The following is a 19,912-nucleotide window of genomic DNA, read 5'->3' as shown; positions in this document are numbered from 1 at the left end:
AGGCACTGAGCATTTAATGCGCTTCAAAGCATTTAATATTGAATTTAATGCTCTGATTGATGTTTGGATTAAGATGAACCGAATTCTCTTGCAGTGTTACTTTTGCTGAGAAGTGAGATTCCGAGTGCCACGTAAAGCATATGTCGAGAAGTCCCTAATGCCACGTGACATTCATTGAAAGACATTCCTCAAGGCCAACATCACTCTGAGAAGTGGCTTTCCTAAAAGTGCTTGAGCAACTTCTTCAAACCGGGTTTAGAAAAATGTTCTCAACCAAATGGTTTGCACCGGTTTAAGGGTCTAAACCATACTATACATAACACTTCTTACAACCATCATCTCCCCCGATGGCAATATTCTCTTCCCTCTCTACCGTTTCACCACCGCCTCTGGTGCTATCTTCATTGAATCCAAGCTCCGCCCTCTCTTTGTCCCTTCTATCTCTCTCTCTCTCTTGCACTAGCATTGGCAACACTGGACATAGCTGACAGTGGAGGGGAGACTTTTTTCATCAATTTGGAAAACCAAAAAACTCTAATCTTCAATGGAGAGGATGGGTAACACCAGACATTTTAATAATTTAATCATTTGAGAGGTATTTTATTTAGTTGACCATTTAAATTTAAAAAGATAATGGTCAAAGCTTGAAAAGTTAAGTGTGGGTAACTTGAAAATTTGAAAAAAGTGAATTGTGAACAATTTAAAATTTTTCCAACTAAGTGGCCAGTAGGAATTTAGACCTAATTTAAGTAAGCACCATTAAGAAAAACTCAAAAGAATAAGCGTCTAATCCGTGACACTGGGGGCAAGAGAAAAACAGCAAATTGCTTGGCGCTAGGCAGCCTAACTAAACGAAAAAACAAGAAATTTGCTAAGAGTGACAAAAGATGAAATAAAGATCGATTCAATCTTAATAAATTTTAATATGCTTATGACTTTGTATTCTTCATGCAGTAGTGATCCACTTGCTTCAAGATTAGAAAGTTAAACCATAAGAACATAAGAAGATGATTATGTAGTTTCACCCACTTCTTTCCTAATAAGTTCAATTTGTATTCTTCATACAATGCACCAACGATCCACTTGCTTCAAGATAAGAAAGTTAAACCATTAGACAAGAAAAAAACATTATGTTGTTTCACCAACTTGTTTCCTAATAATAAGCTCAGTACGTAATTATTGTCTTTCGAAATGTTATCTTTATATATAGAGAGAGAAGGACAAATTACATATAGATTCATGTGTTTGCAATCAATTACATTTACTATTGTTTAAAAAAATTTAATTACAAAAGCCCCCTCGTTGGTTAAATGATGGGGTTGAATGTTGATGTCATCAGTAAACAAACATTCAAAATACCAACTTTATCCTTACCAAAAGATCTTGATTGGATAGAACATTCCAATCAAACGGAATTGATTTGCAAATATCAAAATGGAATCATAGCGACAAGAAATATAGTTACACTTACACCAAAAGCAGAGGTGTGCTAATTCCTCACCTTCCACCAGTGACGATCATCTCTCTTCGCCACCCAACTCAACGGGCACTTGTTGTAGATGTGGTGGCGCCACCACTCTCTCGTGGCGCCAAACATTGTCAAAGTCAGACATCTCTCCACCCACTTACTGTAAAATTGCTTGGGTGTTGCACAATTAATGTGCAACACCTACAATGAACGGTCAAGATTTCAATTTCAATTGTCCATTTCTTAAAAGTGTATTATCACACTTATACGAAACGGATGGTCGAGATCTCAACCATTCGAAGCACTATACTGCACATTAATTGTGCAGCACTGAAGTAGAGCTCCATTTATTGCCCCCATCCACTCTCCAACGATTTACTTCCCTCGTAAAAACATGTAGCAAGCGATAATCCTTGCCCTTGTTCCTCATTCCAAGAAAGGTTCTACTTCTACTGTTCTCCCTCCTTACCTCTTCGAAACCCAGTCAAGAAGATCATTTTTTCATCTTGGGTCTTGGAATTGCATTGAAAAGATTTGAAAATAGGAATTTTGTCTCCTTGATTGTAATCCTATCTTTAAAAATCATTCTTCACGGTTAGTGCTGGTAATCTGAAAACAGTGAAGGAAACAAGAGAAATTTGTGAAGCTATTGAGCTAGGTGGAATCCTAGGTTGGAGGTTCAAGAAGGTTTGCAATCACCGTTCAGAACAGCAGAGTTAAAATAAAATGTGTCCTAAGGATTAGGGTTGTAGGGGAAGAGTTCCAAAAGGAAATTGGTGGAGGACTTCTTGGAACATTCTCTCTAAACAACAGCTTAAATCGGTATTATAAAAAGACCTGAATGGATAAGGGTAAAATTGGTATTTTGAATGTTGATTTATTGAAGACGTTAATATTTAGTTCAATTCTTAACAATAAGACGGCATTTGTAATTGATTTTTTTTTAAGGAATAGTAGTTGTAATTGATTGCAAAACAGGAAGTCCATATGTAATTTATCCTATATAAAAAGAAGGATAAGCTTCATTTGAACTCAATAAAATAATATCATTTCCCCTTTTTCACTTCTTAATGGTTCCTTTGACATAGTCTCCAGACCAATCTTATAAAGCATTTCTTGAAACAAAAAGATCTAAAAGAAAATTTTTGGGAGGAAGAATTGTTCCTCAAGTTTGAAAATTCCTGGTTACTGGCCTCATCATGCTATAAGAGACAGTTTTCAGTAAAGATAGCGTTTTTGACCCAACTCTTACTAAACTGGTCCCTTTAAATCATTTAAGTTTCTACCTGACCTGTAGGTATGAATGCATGATGGTTCATTGCACTTGGGTTATCTTTCTTTATTTGATCATTTTTAATTTAATTTTGCAACAATCTCTTAAATCCAGCAAGTTGGAATCAAACTGATCTTTTCTTCATACACGTTTCTTCTATGCAGTGGCTAGCAGTGAAAACGATAATCAAAATCGGTTAGCCTATTATGTGGGTCGGTGTGGTTGGGACCCAAAGCATTCAATATCAAAATTAGCACCAGAGGTTTGCAATTCAGTGGTCAAGAATTCAATAACTACATGCATCAATTGTGTTTTTGAATTAGGGGAATCAAAATCGTTCACTCCCAATTCCCAAGTTTCAGAACCTGGCGACCCGTGCTGTCCTCAACACAATCGAAATTCCATGATTTCCATGGTAAACTTTGAATTAGAAAAAAGGTAGAGAACAAACAAGTCGTTTTCAGGTCTACTCCTACCTATTTTTATTATTATTATTATTATATTTGTAATGACCCAGAAATGTAAATTATATATAAACAAGGGAAATTCAAATCCCCCAAACCTAGGTTGTTTTGTTGGCTCGTTCCTTCAAATACCAGCAATACCTCCAAACACACACAGAGAAAGAGTCGCTCACAGAAGAAGCAACAAGAGAAGCAAAATCAAAGAAAAGACCCATTTATATTTCCTTGGCTAAACTTAAGGAATCTGTCAGGGAGGATCTGACGATCGAACTGGGCAAGTGGACAGAGCTCTCTCTGCATCCAGATAAGAGAGAGGTGGTGAAAGACGTTAAAAAGGGGAATGCAGCGTCTCTAATGTCATTACAGTTACTACTACCGCTACCACAACAACAGAAGAGAGAGACCGACAGAAGGTGAGCATCATCATCATCTGCTGTTGCTGGGAATTGAGGAGTGTTGATGAACGGCTTCAGTACAAGCTCTGTTTTTCTCTTGCTCGTCTTGACGGTGACGCTATTGCTGTTGCCACTGATGGTGCCGCCGTTGCCTCCTCCGCCGTTGCTGTTGCTTCTAATCCCTGTCATCATCTTGGTTGTACTCATGTTGTTCGCCTTCTTGCTTTCCGATGTCACCAATGTAATAGCTTCTTCTGTCTAAACTCTCTCTCCTCCCCCCAAGATGAAATTTGCATGAGTTTATCACCACAACAGCGGATTCCCTCTGGTTTTCCAGTTTATGTAAATACTCCAAAGGGAAGCTAACAGAGGATGTCAGTTGCAGAATCATCTCCAATTTTGCATTCCCCTCAACACTTTCTTTCATTATTTATTGTTTGCATTAAACTAACAGTACATTTTCTTCAGTCTTCAGCTTTATTCTTTCTTGGGTAGAACAGGGGGCTATGATCGTTAGAAACTAGGCATGATGAGGGTGGTCAATGGAGGGGGAGGAGGAAGAGGTGGTGGCAGCGGCGGTGGTGGAGGAGGGAGACCAGCAGTAAAAGAGGAGGCCGGAGACAAGAACGGCCACACCAGCTACGAAACCAGGAGGAAGTGAGGAGGCGACCATGTAGGGGAGAGGAAGTGTGAAGGCGTAGACAGAGAGAGGCACTGCACCAACAAACATATCAGACATCAAAAGCAAAACCAAGACAAAATCGAAAGTCACAACAGCAAGAACAGCCACAGAGAGAGGGGGTCAATATCAGTTATCTATATCGCACCCACATCGTGACCTCACCTGAATACATACCATTAACGGCTAGAAGAAAAAAAAAAAATAAAGTAAGACAAGAAGCCCAACCATCGTCCTGTCTTCTCTCTCTGTCCTCACCTCTTCCGCTGCCCACCGGCATGAAGAGAGAGAGAGAGGCCAGTAGAGGAGTTGGTGCAGAACGGTGGACGTCGTTTTGCATTTGTATCTTACCTGTTGCTTTTCTTGTCTTGAGTTGCTGTATAGGTTGTATTGGGTAATTAAAAATTACCGATCCAAAGATTATTATTAGGGTTGCTAATTTATTTATATCTTCTATTATTATTTAATGACATTTTTTTTAATGGATGGTTTGATTATCAAGAAGTCTCTCTACCAGAAAAGCAAATAAAAAGATTATCAAGAAGTCCATAGATTTTGAGTGCCGCTCGAAACCTGGAAAGTGGAATGAGTTTTGTTTTCTGAATTCTGATACAGTCAATTGATATTTTATCCTTTTGGGATTAAGAACTTATATATCGCCATATCCAGCACATAAGGTTTTTTTTCATTGTGGACATTAGAGAAAGCAGAAGGGTGTCCACCCGTCATGGGTCCCTCCAGTGGCTCCTCTTTTTATTTTATTCACCTATTTTCTCTTGCAAATAGGGCTTTGATTTTCCTTCCGCCTACACCAGATAAAGTGATAAGATATCCCAAGTCTTCGATGTAGGCGAGGATAAGAACTAATGATGACATTCAAATTTTCAGTGAGTTCTCTAATAAGCAAATGGCATGGAAAATACAAGAATGGAAAGGGTGAAATGGTCTCGTGTCACCATTTGTTTAGAGCCTGGACGATCAGAGAATCTTTTGTCATTTTTTATTTAATTTTTCATTCATTTTATGGTTTATTTTGTACTTAATACTCAAGCTGGTACGAAATGGCCAACGAAAGAGCTGGATGCTTCATCGCATGAGGATTTCGTTCCACTTGCCTCCAAAGGGAAGTTGTTTATTTATTGGGAGATTCTAATTTCTAAGAACAGACTAGGTTAACTGTATTGACCCAAGATCTGACGTTTTCATTCCCCACTTTCCAGGTCTTGACGTCCTCCCACTGCCCATGTAAGCAATGGTGGACATTTTCTTAATGATCGGGACGTAACGTCCACTCTTGGCCTTTTTCACGAATCATGGTTTCTTAAGACTTAAGAGCACCTTCTCTAGCCTATTCCACTCCTGATGTAAGCTGGACTCAGCAGGGCATCAGAACAAACAAGCATTGTGTTTGCTGGCCTTGGACCTACCAGCCCACTTGACATAAACTATTAGCCCGTACAAACCCAGCCTTCAAGCTAAGGCTAAGCCAGCTTGAGACAGACACAGAGAGAGAGAGAGAGAGAGAGGTCATGGCCTGCACCTGGACAAGGCCGTACCAGGCTACTAAAGTATATCTATCTACTTGCTCATCTTGTCTATAAGTGAGGAAAGAGCGGCGAGAGGAACAGACTACCCCAAACCCCGACACTGCATGTATCTATTTACTGAAAAATCAATCAGTGAATATGTGTACAGGTATGGGTTTCTAAGCTGCCAGCATAAGAAGAATCTCCAAGAGAATTTTGTACACAGTTTCACCGTTCAGTATGCTGCTTAATATGTGAGAAAAGAGTCCTACACTCTACCCAACAGAAAGAGATCTATGCTTTCCGCACACCTATGAGTTCTAAGATGGCGAATCAAAGATAAGACTTTGTGAATCCCTATTTAATGTGTGATGAAAAAGTATAAGGGGAGCAAAAGCCTCTCTGAGCTCATGAGATCATAGGAAAGAATTGTCCCATCGCTCACATGGAAATCTTTTTCCCAAAAGCATATATTGATTTCTATCTATTTCTTATATCACTGAAAATAAAGAACTATTAAAAGAATGTATCCACTAAGATAAACTTCTTCCCACTTGGCGCTTTCTAATCTTTGAAATAGCAGTCATGACTATGAATAGATAATTATGGGGAAAAAAACACTTTATAGAATTTTCAAATGATGGAAAGTGGAAGGTCCAAATAATTAAACATCTATTTGAGGACAAAAGTATATTAATTACCTGATCCACTTGCATAATAATAGGGAAACATTCAAAGGGATCATCTTTAAGCAAAAAGGTCCAAGGTTGGAGATGAATGAGAATATATGTCAAAGAGAATCGTAGAAGAGACTAGTTTCATTGAACCAGACAGCTAAAAATTAAAAATTAAAAATACTGGGGCCCTGAAAGGGTGGCTTTCACCCTCTTGTTTTCTTTTCTTTTTTGGGTAATTGGCTTTCACACCCCTGCTCATAGCGATAGATAAATTTCTTCTATATCTGGCAACATTAGTATTTCGATGCATTGCTTCATTGTTCTTACTTCTTAAAGGTATTTTTGACTAAGGAGTCGGGATTTTTTTTTTTTTTTTTTAATAAATAGTTTTTCATCATTGAGTATGATTTATATGGGTATATTCGGGGGAATAGCATGGACATATGCAATGGAAGCCTCTGACTGCTCAGGTTTAGAGGGGTAATTGAATTCAGATTAAAGGAGTTTAAGAGCCAAGGGATAAAAAGTGACTCTAAGAGAAATGGTGAGGAAAGATATGCATAGCTAAGGACTCGTAACAAGTGAAATTTGGTATATAGCATTGGAGAAAAAGGACTCATGCAGTTTATCCCCTAGTTGGGATCAGGTTGAGTTGAGTTGGGATACACAGGGAATATTCTATATACAACCACGGTGATTCTTGCTAATGAGAACAATAATTAAAACTCTATGTGGACTGATAAAAACCTTTGGATGAATAGCCTACTTTAATAGGAGCAGAATTTACTTCTTGTATGGACACTGATACATGCCAGCTCTCCCTGTAATAGAACTCTGAACATTGTAAGCTTTATTTCAGCTAGCCAGCCCTAAGATTTATTTTGCAGCCGGTTAGGTCTTATATCAATCTTTTCAGCTAAAGAAACCTGAATGAACTATGTCAGGCTTGGCTACCCTAAATGTTCAGCTCATTTAATCAATTGTATGTGTCTAAATGTTCAGCTCATTTAATGAACTGTATGTGTCACATGCCATTCTGATATGTTAAGCTTATGAATAAATAACTAATATGTTCTAACATGTTATGATGTGTAGAGTAATGAAAAGTATCAATACTGGATGATATCCTAAAAGAATTTGGTGTGCAGTAGTTCTATCTCATGGGCTTTCAGCTTTAGGCCTTGAAATAACCTAGCTTTGTGAGCTGAAGCTGCACCTAGTCCAAACCTAAACCAATTAAATCTAAATGGAAGCCAGAGCCCTGCAAAAACAAGACTTTCTCATATGTATGCTACCCACTTCAAGAGTAATGAACAAGGGCCAAGCTGGGCAAAACTCAGGTGAAATAGACTCATTACTGCCCTTCCTGACTTGCTTGGACACAAGTCATGTGAATGTCCATGTTTACTTATGTTTATTTCATATTAGCATTGATGACTTTTCATTCAGTTGGTGGATAGGAGAAAAGACCTGAAAAAGTGGATGCAAGGCAAGAAACCACAGCAGAAGATATCTTCAGGAGGTGTAGCAGTGATATGTTGAAGCCCATATTAACAATTACAAACAGCAATGGCAGCCATGGTGCCCCTTCGCATCCTGCAGCCAAGGAAAGCCCACGTAAGAAATGATTTCTTTCCACTTATGGAAGTGCTACAGCAGAAAGTGACCATAGTATGCTAAGAAAGTGGTCAAAACTGTAAAATTGCTCACAAGTCACAGCACAATGAAGATATAATGGGGGAGAAGGCCATGCCACCTGCTTCAGGTAAGCTAGAAGGTGGCAGACACAAGGGAAGCCATGGGCAGGAAGTCTTTTACTAGGAGACAGGAGAAAGGCAGAAACATGGCAGGATGTGCCCCGCCTTTTCCCATTATATAATTATGTTGAACTTTCAGAAACCAATCCACAAACAAAATATCTACACTTATGACTACAAACAGATTCAGACCCACCAGTTAATGCTTTCCCCAATTATACTTAAATCAGCAATTTTCCCTGGTGGTTGGTCATACTGGTTTCATCAGAAAGGATATCTACAACAGCTGTGATTTATTTTTGAGACACCCGTTTTGTTAGTTGTGCCCATCAAATGTGAGGTCATAATAAACAGTAGAAGTATGATAGGTAAGAAAATCTAGACACTTTTTTATGGGAGCATATCGCATTCTTGCACATGGACATCAAGGGCACTTCAGGGGCCACACACATAGAATCCACTGTGGGACCCCCAGCACAATGAGTTCCATGTGTGTGGCCCCTGGAGCATCCTTGACGTCATTGTACAAGGGCATGATCTAGGTTCCTTTTCTTATCAACCTTTCAGAAGTGTTCCGCTACTTTCTAACCACCTGTAATTTTCAGTTCGAAAACAATTTCAGAAGTCATCCCTTTCTTATCCTGAGTCAGTGGCAATGACCGGACCTCATTTTAACATTAGCCAAAAGTTGCAAAAGTTTTTTAATCCCTGTTAGATCCTTTTCAGGCTTGAGGGTCTAAACAATGAAAACACACACCAACAGTTGTGTATGTTAATTTTCTGGTGAGCCAATGTTTTAGTAAAATCACCCCCAAGGGTAACAATTCAATATCAAAACAAACTTTTACGTTTTCGTGAAAATCACGTATATTTCATGAACTTCTAGTATTTGATTTTGATAAATTACAAGGGGGATTGAAGGGTGTTCTGAGACCGGTACTCGCACAGATGAGTAGGTAAAATTTTTAGTCTAGTTAAGAATAGGCCTCATGGATGTGTTCTATTTCCTTACCGGATGTCTCCTACAATGATTAGAGAATAGGCTTAAGAGAACAAAATGAGAATTTGATCTTCTGCAAAAAGGTTGACACTGGCTTCAGAAGGTGATTTGATGTTTACAGCATCCATTTTATCAGCAAAAGCTGATTGGTAAAGCAAAATTGTGTGTTATGTATTATGTAGACAACTAGTTTATTTGAAGAGTCAACATCCCTCCATTTTAATGTTTTAGTTACCCTTTCACCAAAAAGAAGCGTTCAGTGACCCTCATGGTTGTCAAGGCGACAAGGAGAGGAGAGGCGATAGAGGGCAACCAAACCAAGGCGACACCAAGCTAGGCGATGAGGCGACATCGGGTCGCCTTGACCCAAAACTAAGCCCAGGTGATAAGGTGACCGCCTAGGCTGACAACCTTGGTGACCTGTTCAAGGAACAAAACAATAAATTATCAACTTATAACTTACTAATAAAAAGTTAGTGATGTAACTACCCTTCGTGAACAACTACAAAAAAGTCCCCTACTTAAAGTTTCCTAAATGCAATTAACAAAGACTAAATAAACTAAAAGGTGACTATCAATCAAGATCATTTGTTATGTGCCTAATGGGGACCACTTTGCATGGGTGCCAGATATTGGGCCAGCCTAGTATGGGATAGGTTGAAAAGCTTGACTCAACTTGTTCCATCATCTTCAGAGCTTTCCGCGCACTAGTCAAGTAACTAACTTTTGGTATCAGAGCTGACACCACGTCAAGGGTTTGAATTCTAGGAAGGGCAACCAAGGAGAAAGGCGGCCTAAAATAGAGGGAAAGCTGTCAAGAAAAGGCTAGCTTCCGCCGCCAAAAAATTGAGGGAGCAAAGTCAACCACTTGGAGAGGACTACCTACAGCCAAAGTGTGAGATGCCTAGAGTGAGAGTCATCGAGGACGATGACTGTAGAAACTGGCGCTAGATATTGGGCTAGCCTAATACGGGATAGGTTGAAGGGCATGACTCAGCTTGTTCCATCAGCTTTGGAGCTTTTGGCGCATTGGTCAAATACACTAACATCACTAAATGTCACCACCATCTGAGTAGCGATGAATTAGGTTGGATAACTTTACATATATTGGGTGGTTCAATGAGAATGCTACATAACTGGCATTATCTTCCATCTATTAACTGAAAGGGTTGGCAGAAAATTTGTGTCAGATTTCTTGGAAGTTCCAAATGTCTTCTTCTACCATTTGTCAGGGTTATCTAACATTTGAATGTACCTGTTTTGAGATGCATTAATTGTCCAGAAGCAACATGATGCTTTTTTGGAGTAGACATCAACATTTCTGAACCTAGAAAATTCTCCAAGTTTTGGTAGCTTTATTTGCTCAGTATAGAGCCACCAAAGATTTTACACTCCTGACTAAGCCATATTTGTATTGGCCGTTCTCATTGTGCTTATCGACACTGAAAATTGCCAGGCAAGACTCTTACTCAATTATGTACCTAAAATTAAAAAGCAAAAAACTGTTAGTCAATACATGTAACTCTAGAGATTAGTTCCTTGTCAACCCCTTTTCTAGAGCATTCTTTGCATTAGGTATAACCTTTCTGTCATAATATACCTTGACCTTTCAGGGACATGCCTTCCCCAAGGACCTTACCACATAGAACCTCCTTGGAACATTGAGTTTTATATACATCTTGATGTGTCCAACGATATCATGCAAAAAAAGAAAAACTGCGTCCAATAGTTTTGACAAGGTTTTACAATCTGGACCCTAATAACTATATGTTCGGTACTTCATATTAAAAAGAAAAAAACTTTACTGTCTGGCTCCCCACCCCAACTAAAACCTTTACCTCGTCCTCAGCCTGGGACCTTCTCTGTTCCCCTTCCCACCCTTGGCCCCCGTTGATCTGGTTTAAAGGTCACATTCCCCGACTTACTTACCCTTTGAAAAGCCTTCATGCTTGCCCTTCCCACCCAAAATTTCCTCATTAGCCGTCACATCCCTATAAACCCAAACTTTACCCTTTGTTGGTGTAACCATAAGGACCTTGACCACCTATTCTTCCTTTGCCCTTTCTCCAACTCCCTTTGGAGAAAAACCCTTGCTTCTATTTGGCCCCGTTCACGTCGCTCCTTTGGGTTTGCTAGAGATTTGTCTTGGGTCTTGAGAAGTTTTTCAGATTTCCTCTATTTGTGACCGGATCAGTAAGCTTGTCTTCGGTGCTACAATTCATCATCTTTGGTGGGAACGCAATCTCAGAAGATGGACCTCCAAATCTTGCTTTATTGACATGATTTGGAAGGCCATCTATTTTAATGTTTCTAGTAGAGTTTCTTCTTCTCCCCATCCCCCTATTATTGACACCCCAAGGAAAAGGCTTATTGTTGTTTCCTGGGGTCTAAATTCCTCTTCCAGCTTCCTGTTTTGAAGGTTGTTTATTGTATATTTTTCAGTTAATTTAATTATTCATTCATCCAAAAAAAAAAAAACTTTCTTCACCAACTCCCTTTTATCCTGAATCACTCAACTCTTAACATTGTACTTTGCTTGTCCAATTCAGTGTCACATTATTGGAGCTTTTCCGTAAGATACCAGATTTTCTGCACAACTCACAGCTCATATCACCCCCAATGGATTTTCTACTAGAGCAGTCATGTGTGCGGTTGTCAGGGGAATGACTGTTGATGAATAATCTGGATTCTCATGATTTCCCTTTCAAACTCAAAAATGTTCCCATCGAAAAGATAATTTGATAATCTCTCCTTCCATAAGAGATTGGTTTATGGGAGACCTTTTTCTAGACTAAATTTTTCCAACAATGGCATTTTATTTTCTTTCATTTTTATATAGATGTAAATGTAATAGATGAGACATATTTCAGTTTTCTTTAAACATAACTCCTATAGTGAAAAATATTTGTTGGATATCTTGTTCCCCCTAAGCTTTTGGTTGTTTCTTAGTCTATCAACTGAACACACAAACCAAGCAACTGCAAGCCAGACATTTTGAGTTTTTGACAAAGGTGGACTTACTGAGCCCCAAGAACTCCGTTGCAGTCATTGGGTTAATAGGATCCATTCTTAAGCAAAATAATGATAAGATTAAATTGAATTTATTAAAGACCTATAAGCCTTTCCATATTCACATTTCTAGCTAAGTTGAGAAAAGTAATGAGATTTGATCTAAAAGCACAGAAACTGAAGATAAGATTAAAAATGGATATAGCATACCATTTGATAGAGTACCAATGTTTAGGAAACACACCGCCCCATCTCTAAGATAACTTGGCAGTTGAAGGAATGGGACACCCCATAACCTCGATAGAAAAGGTAGCAGAAGGCATATAAACAGTGCCTGATTGATTTAAAAAAAAAAAAAAAAAAAAAAAAAAAGGGGACCATGATAAGCATTTTACTCAGATATCATTTCGAAACAATATAAGAATGTCAGTTAAGATTCTTGTAAAATAATAGATACTGAAAAACCACTAGAGATGCTTACTTGGAAAGCAGACCCATAGGAATTCACCACAAAAAGATCAACAGAACCTCCCTACAATGAATATATGACCATTTGTGATCCCAAGACATAACTAGAAAAAGATCTATGCATATTACCAGCAAGTAAACAAACAATAAAGTTGGTTCTAAATTGGAAAACTTTAACATTAGCCGTGATAAAATATCAGTATGCATACCTTTAATCTTTTACGAGCATCCAAGAAAATAATTTCCTACAATAGATTGACTGAAGAAGTCATTACAAGAAATTAAACTCTTAAAAACCTCAAATACAAGAAAATTTTCAAGTTTTTTCAGTGTTAGGCAACCTTCAACACTGTATCACCAGCTTGAAACAAAAAGGACATAGTCATCAGAAGTGCCCAAAAGATTCCCGCATCTTTCAGTGAAAGACCACCACCAGATCCACTGCACATCAAACAGAGATAAATATTCCAGACACACATCATGACAGTTGTAATTTTAAATATTTCAGCAACAGATTTCAGAACTGCTAATCACATGAAAATTATGATTGATCACCCTACATCTTGAATGGGAAGTATCAAGGCTAGTGAAATAATTCAGCAAAGTCCATATATCAATCCCTTTTGGAAACAATTGTCAACATCAGCTGGTTGTTCACTAATAAATAACTTACAGAACTTTCCCTCTTACACTTGAGAAGTTCTTGTTCAAAATTAGAGGAGTTTCTCACAAAAGGGTTGTCTCCCCCCCCCCCCCCCCCCGCAAAAAAAAAAAAAACACTCTCTCTTCTCTTTTCTTGTGGAGTTTCTCTACCTCCAGCTTTGTATAGTTTTTGTATGCTTGTTGAGTTTTGTAATAAATTGTTGGTTATGAACTTTAATATTCCTATGTATAAGCAGCACAAAGAGAGCACAGACGACATCAGTAGTGAGTAAATAACAAACTGCGTAACATAAAAAATCAACAGAGCTCCAGGTCTGCAGAAGAAAAACTGAAACCCATTATTTAAAACAGTTTACTAACTTTATTTACAAATCTATTCAGAAACTAGCATTGAACATCCTACATTACCACCTCTTCATGAAACTCTTCTCATCCCATAAAAACATCCTTGGAGAAACAGCAATTGGGAAATAAATGCACTAAAGCTGCTTGGTCAATTGTGATTTCCGATGATGACCACATGTTTGTAGGCTTTCTCAATTCCATGATCTTAGAGAAAGCCAAAGTTTGCAAGATTCTGACATTCCTTAGCAATATAACCTCCAATTACATTTCCATTCGAAGTACCTTTTCCTCTGACATGCTACCCATATCAAACATCAAACATCTATTTCTGTTCTTGTCATCAAACATCTATATAAATAAGAGGGATACAAGAGAACCAAAGAAAGACAAAGCCACAGCCAACCATCAATAGAGGGGGGACAGAGGGCTACAGCTGGGACAGGGGGCTGCAACAAGGACAAGGACAAACCCCAGGATACAACAATCAGCCTATTCCTTGGGGAGTCAGAAATATTAATATGGGTAACAAACCAAGCTTAGATATCTTTTTAGATGGAATATCTTCTCAAGAAACTCAATTCTACAGTCCAGAGATATTTAGAGTGAAATTTCAAAATACTAAATCTAAAAGTCTAGAAAGGCATTTAATTAAAGCTACAACCACAGTTAGTGTGCAATTTAAGCTCCTGACATGGAAAATGAAAAAATATACTCCAGAACATAATAGATCATTGAAAAAATAGTTTAGTACAGGCAAAGCCCAGATTTGAAGTGAACTTCAAGGGATGACACTACCAGGAAAGTAGTTACCTTGCAACAGTTATTATAACACCAACAGATACAAGAAAGCATCCAAGAATTTGATTGTATCTGTATCTTCTCCCAAGGAAAATAGCTGACAAGAGAAGCTGCCACACAAGAAAGGTCTGCAGGATGAAGTAAAGAACAAAAATAATTCCATCATTTCAATATTACCATTTAAACATACTGAAGGCGACGAAAGAAAACTAATGTGACAAAAGACCAAGAGTTCACCAAGGGGGAAAAATACAAAACTATACTGTTTCACCCTCCCACTGGTCATACTATAACAACTTCAGAAGATAGTATTTGGCAAACCAGAGGAAATTCACTTGTACAAAAATCAACTTTGCAATGGGAAAGTAAAATGTCAAAAAGACCAAAAAATATACCTGAGACAAAATTGGAATGGATGCCCCAGAAAGCATGGCTGTTCAAGAAAAGCAAAATGAAATGATCAGGCAAAAAGACAACAATGTACAAAGAGTAGGTGAATACCATTTGAAATTTGAGAAATTTAAACTCTGGTTGTCATTTTGGAGAATATAACAGATGAGAAATGTCGGTGCTGAACAATGGGATAACACATTTCTAACTCAATCAGATAAATGCTATTGAGTAAGAAACATCAAAGCCAAAATTTACATCTCAAATCATTGCTTAAAATTTTTTTTACACAACTTCCAATATAGGTCAAACCCACCTTGGCAGGGTAATAAATCAATTGATTGATTAGTGGTTGTGCTTATAAGCAGCCGTGGTGGTCCCTGTGTGGCAAGAAAGTACGAAGATAGATAACAACAGAAGAAGCTGTCTCAAACAACAGAAGAAGCTGTATTGAGACGGGAAGAAAAAAGACTGAATGAAAGGATGAACTGACTGGATCTACAAAAAAAAAGGGTTAAAAAAAGGGCTTATTCTCAATCAGGTGGTTTTTCACTGGGACTCTACCAACAATGCAATAAACAGGGTAAGTATCAAATCAAAACATAGAAGAAACATAAAACCTACAGCACTTGAAAATAATTATAAAGATATCTCCATTACCTTAATAAAACAAGAATATAATAACTTCAACCTCACAGAAATACAAAACTCTGATATGACGGTCAACGTGAATGAATGGAACCACAATAAAATCACCCAAAACAGACAGTTGCTGGAAATGAATTTAGATGAGAAGAAACTATTCAGATTTAATTGGTCTCTGGTATGACTAGAAACACAGCCATATGATAAAGGCAATTGAATGAGGTTAGTGAAGAATATTTTTTACCTCCTGCTGCCATTCCAGAAGCTGCAGCAAGGGCCTCTAACAGACCAACAAAAAGAAATGGAGCTTTTGGCAAAGCAAGCATCTCATCAGTTACAATGCCAGCATGATAGCGGGCATACAATATGGAAAAGTAGACCAGCACATATCTGAAAAGAAGATAAAAATTATGCCCTTTGATCTTGGAAGAACTCAACAATTTATACAACAACAAATTCTGGCACATGATCCAGAGGTCATCAAAATGGTTTATAGGTGGCACTAAAGCAAAATAACTAGTTAATGAATTAGACAAGAATTAACCAAGCAAAGGCTTATCTGATTTATGACCAGTCTCTCCCATAAGTCAAGCTGATTGTAAACCAACCAAGCAATAGAATGAGCGTGATGTGTGAGACCCATTGTGTGTAGTTGTGCTGCTCTTTTATTATTTTGTATTTTACCAATACTAATATATTGGTGCTACTTGTAGTTTAATTGCTGCTCTTTGGAATATATTGGTGCTAACTCTAAATTTGGCGATTATGCAGTAGATCTAGATCAAACAAAGTTTATGATTCATGTCATTTTAAAATTGTGAAGCAGCTAAGGTAAAACAATGTGTTTTCTGTCACTTAAAACTATTCAGCAGTTTTAATAAAGCATCATTCTTAGTAACTGGAGAGTAGTTCAACAAAGTTTTCTTGCATTATGATGGGGCTGGAGGTGGGGGAAAAGAGTGGAATTGATCAACTAGTTAACAAATAATATTTCAATTGTTACTGTACAGGTTACAAAAAACATGTATTCAACTGCAAACACAGGTGGCATGGAATGATGGAATACATCCCAGTGGTCTGTCAGGTTTGATTTTGATATAGTTTAAGATATCTTTGGATCATTTTCTTCACAAATTTGCATCCCCTAAGAAACCATTAATTTCCTCCCTAGTGTCTGAATTGGTCTTGTCTCAACTTAAGAACTTCCTTCCTATTGTACTTGCATTTAAAAAAGGCAGTTGCATAAGAAATCATATTAAACAAGGTAGCTTATTGCGTGTTCCAAAGCAAGAAACTATCTAATTATGGCATTGAACTGTTCAACGAGAAGCAACCCACCGTTGGATTGAGATCTCGGTTGAGATTTCGATCTCGACCGTTGAAAAATAAGCAGTCCAGATTCCGAGATCGAAATCTCAACTGGAATGAGCAATCCAACGGTAGTGAATCTCACTGAACAGTTCAGAGCCATAAAGGTCCTTCGGAAGCCAATCGAGGGTTAGTGACTTAGTGGAACGGTGGAGAGGTCATGGGTTCAACCCTTACCGGCGGTATATGTAATATTCCCATTCTCAATTTCCCTATACACCTTCGGAAGAGTTAACTAGAAAACTTTGAACAAACTGTATACCAGCATGGAACATGGACGTTTACAACGCAAACCCACAACCAAGCATCTTGAGTTTTCAAGAAATGACAGATTCTACACTTGTCATCATTTGACAGAGACTTACCTCCATTCAATATCATGTTACCCTTGGTCCAATATCAATACCTGACATTCCAGGGATCGGCATTCCAATCTGGCCAATCCGAAACCCATATGAACACTCTCAAGTTTGAGATCTAAAGGACTGATTCTAGCTTTTCCACTACCAATTGTGGCCAATTCGAATCTGATTATCTAGATGAGAATTCACCAATTCTATACCTGATTCCAATTTTAACCCCGTTCAAAGGCTGCCACTTAATTTGGTTCAGATATTTTCTATCCAGCTGGTTTTTCATCGGTTATTCATGTGGGGACCGAGGAACCAAACAAAATTAATATGTAAAGCCTGAGTAATCGTTTTCGACTGGTTTTGGTCGAAAACGTTGTATTGAGATCTTCGTCTGGAACCTTTCTCAGTTTATCCGTAATACCAAATAATGAAAATGTTCAACAATTCGAGTATGACGACAGGAATGAACCAAAAAAAAAATGCAAGTGTCATTTCCCATTTTCCGAAGGAGATAAACGTGTCATACAGATTTTGAAGGTAAAATTCAAGTGGGTCCCACGTATGACCCATCGCACGATTGCCACATTTGTAAGACAATCTATGGTAGATTCTCGTAGGGACCAACTCCCATTCGTAGCTACTAACCAACTAGCTGCTTCGAATTTCGACATGCTCAGCCCAACTAAATGTTTTATTTTTAAATCGGACGGTCACAAACCTATGACAAAATTTGTCCGATCGGAATCTACTCACTAACTGTTAAAGCTGACAGTTACAACATCACAGTCTACCTACCAGGATAGACTTCCCTCCTCCCCCCCCCCGCTAACTGACAACGCAACGTTGCTCGATTGCAAAGACCACCATCTAGAGTTCTCTCACACATCTACATCACATGTAGAGCTCACCAGGGTCTTGTCTTTTATTCATCTTATTAAAATTCACAAGTGAATCACATCCTCAATGTGTGACGAAGGGGTATGATGGGAAGCTAGACCTTTATCTCTAACGAGTAAAAAAATATATACTCGAAAGATTGTGCTTCTTTTACATCTTCCACCAAATGTTTAGGAGAAAACCTGTACCCTTACAAGAGCCTTCTTCCCAAAGATAGGACTTCTGGTAAGCCCTCCCTATTATGCACAGGAAAAGCATGTACCTATGGGGAAGTGATCTGGACTCAAGAAAGGGATCATATCATTGCCAAAAAAAAAAAAAGAAAGAAAGAGAGGGGTAGTGGGGAGTAGAGTCCTCGGAGTCTTCTACTAACGTTCGATTGGAATCGATAATGCCATCGAAGTTCGAAAGACAATGCACTTCATATTAAGGATTCCAATCGAGCGGCAAAAAGAAATTCGAATTACTGAAACTAAATCGACCGTGACAACTCGGAGAAAGAGAAAAATTACCCGAAAGTGGCGACCTGAGCGAGAAAGAAAGGATAGTTCTTGAGAGGGACGAGAGCAAGCTTGTATAGAACCCTATTTCCAACTCCCAAAATCACCGTCGCAGTAGCTGCCACCACCACCTTCACCGTCTGATCATGATCTGCACGCCGCCGTGCTTCCACCTCCACATCCTCTTCGTTGATGCTGCTCTGCTTCACGTCCTCGTTGATGCTGTTCTGTCTCACCGAATCATTTTTCTCTTCCACACCATACAAACACGGAGTGCAATTCCCCTCGCTCAAGCTCTCTGATCTGATCGATTTCACAACCCAAATTCTTTGCCTATTCCATCTTTCCGATCTCAGATCGATCTTCTGTTGTCGATTAATCAGAGGCGGCGCAACCGCGATTGCACGGTAACGTTTCGGAAGAGCGGAAGGAACAAGAACCTCGGCACCGGCGGGTGAAAACCGGCGACACCAGCATGCAGACATAATGTAATAGTAACTGACAACAGAGAGAGAGGCAGAGATGAACTGCTCCAAGAATTATCGATTCTTCCTGAATTTGAAGGTTTCAAAAGGAAAATAAATAAACAAACACAAACAATTGGAACGAAACATGTGTCCTAAGCACAAAACAGTAATCAATCGGTCCTACCTTTTGTTTTCTTTTTCTTATTGGAACTTATCCTTCGCTTTCCACAGCATAAAGCGGTGAAGTAAAATCCATTTTTCGTTCTTCTTCTTCTTCGCGTCCTCTACTTTGGGTTCTACTTTTTGTGGGGAAAATGAATTTTCAAAGGAGAGGGAATCCAGAGGAATCAAAACGGATCTAAATATTAAAGTGGAAAGGTGCTTTCGCCTCTGCTTCTTCATGTATTTCTTTATTGGAGCACTATCTATTAATCATTTCTCAATTTTGATCTCATCATTATTTTATTATTATTTTTAGAAAAAGAATATGAGAGACCCAATGTCAGACTTGGGTCCGAGTTTGCATTTCTTTGCTGACCTAGATCTGACATGAGAAATGAAAATCTTATATTGGTGTATCTGTCATGCTGGGCTACAGTTCTTATCTCTCCTTTGAATGTATATGAGATATTAAGATAGAAACTATTATGTGGGATCCACTTTTGCCAGATCCCATTTGAATGTCTCACATGCATTTACATACATGAAAATTCACACTCCAATGCTTTTGAAAACTAAACTAAGAAAACCAATCATTCTGTTAATCTTAC

General features: G+C 38.4%; 1 protein-coding gene across 3 annotated transcripts; it reads right to left on the bottom strand.

Moving 5' to 3' along the window:
• Positions 1 to 3,021: 3,021 nt before the first annotated feature.
• Positions 3,022 to 19,539, bottom strand: CLT1 (CRT (chloroquine-resistance transporter)-like transporter 1). Of its 3 annotated transcripts, none has more exons than XM_089160814.1 (11): positions 19,327 to 19,539; positions 18,688 to 19,227; positions 15,802 to 15,947; positions 14,918 to 14,955; positions 14,535 to 14,650; positions 13,058 to 13,157; positions 12,926 to 12,961; positions 12,730 to 12,780; positions 12,459 to 12,582; positions 7,953 to 8,078; positions 3,022 to 4,314 (listed from the first exon to the last, which is right to left on the bottom strand). In XM_089160814.1, the coding sequence occupies exons 2-11, from the start codon at positions 19,158 to 19,160 to the stop codon at positions 4,121 to 4,123; spliced, it is 1,404 nt and encodes a 467-aa protein (XP_089016940.1). In that variant the 5' UTR covers positions 19,161 to 19,227; positions 19,327 to 19,539; the 3' UTR covers positions 3,022 to 4,120. The 3 variants fall into 3 exon arrangements, with proteins under 3 accessions (XP_089016940.1, XP_089016942.1, XP_089016943.1); XM_089160816.1 differs by having other exon boundaries at positions 18,688 to 19,202; XM_089160817.1 differs by having other exon boundaries at positions 18,688 to 19,173.
• Between the last annotated feature and the right edge of the window lie 373 nt (positions 19,540 to 19,912).

The sequence above is a fragment of the Hakea prostrata genome, chromosome 7, assembly GCF_041222555.1.
Source record: "Hakea prostrata isolate BN-2017 chromosome 7, UWA_Hpros_2, whole genome shotgun sequence".
Classification (NCBI taxonomy): Eukaryota; Viridiplantae; Streptophyta; class Magnoliopsida; order Proteales; family Proteaceae; genus Hakea; species Hakea prostrata.
The sequence above is the reverse complement of the archived record's forward strand: the minus strand, read 5'-3'. Positions and strand labels throughout refer to the sequence as shown.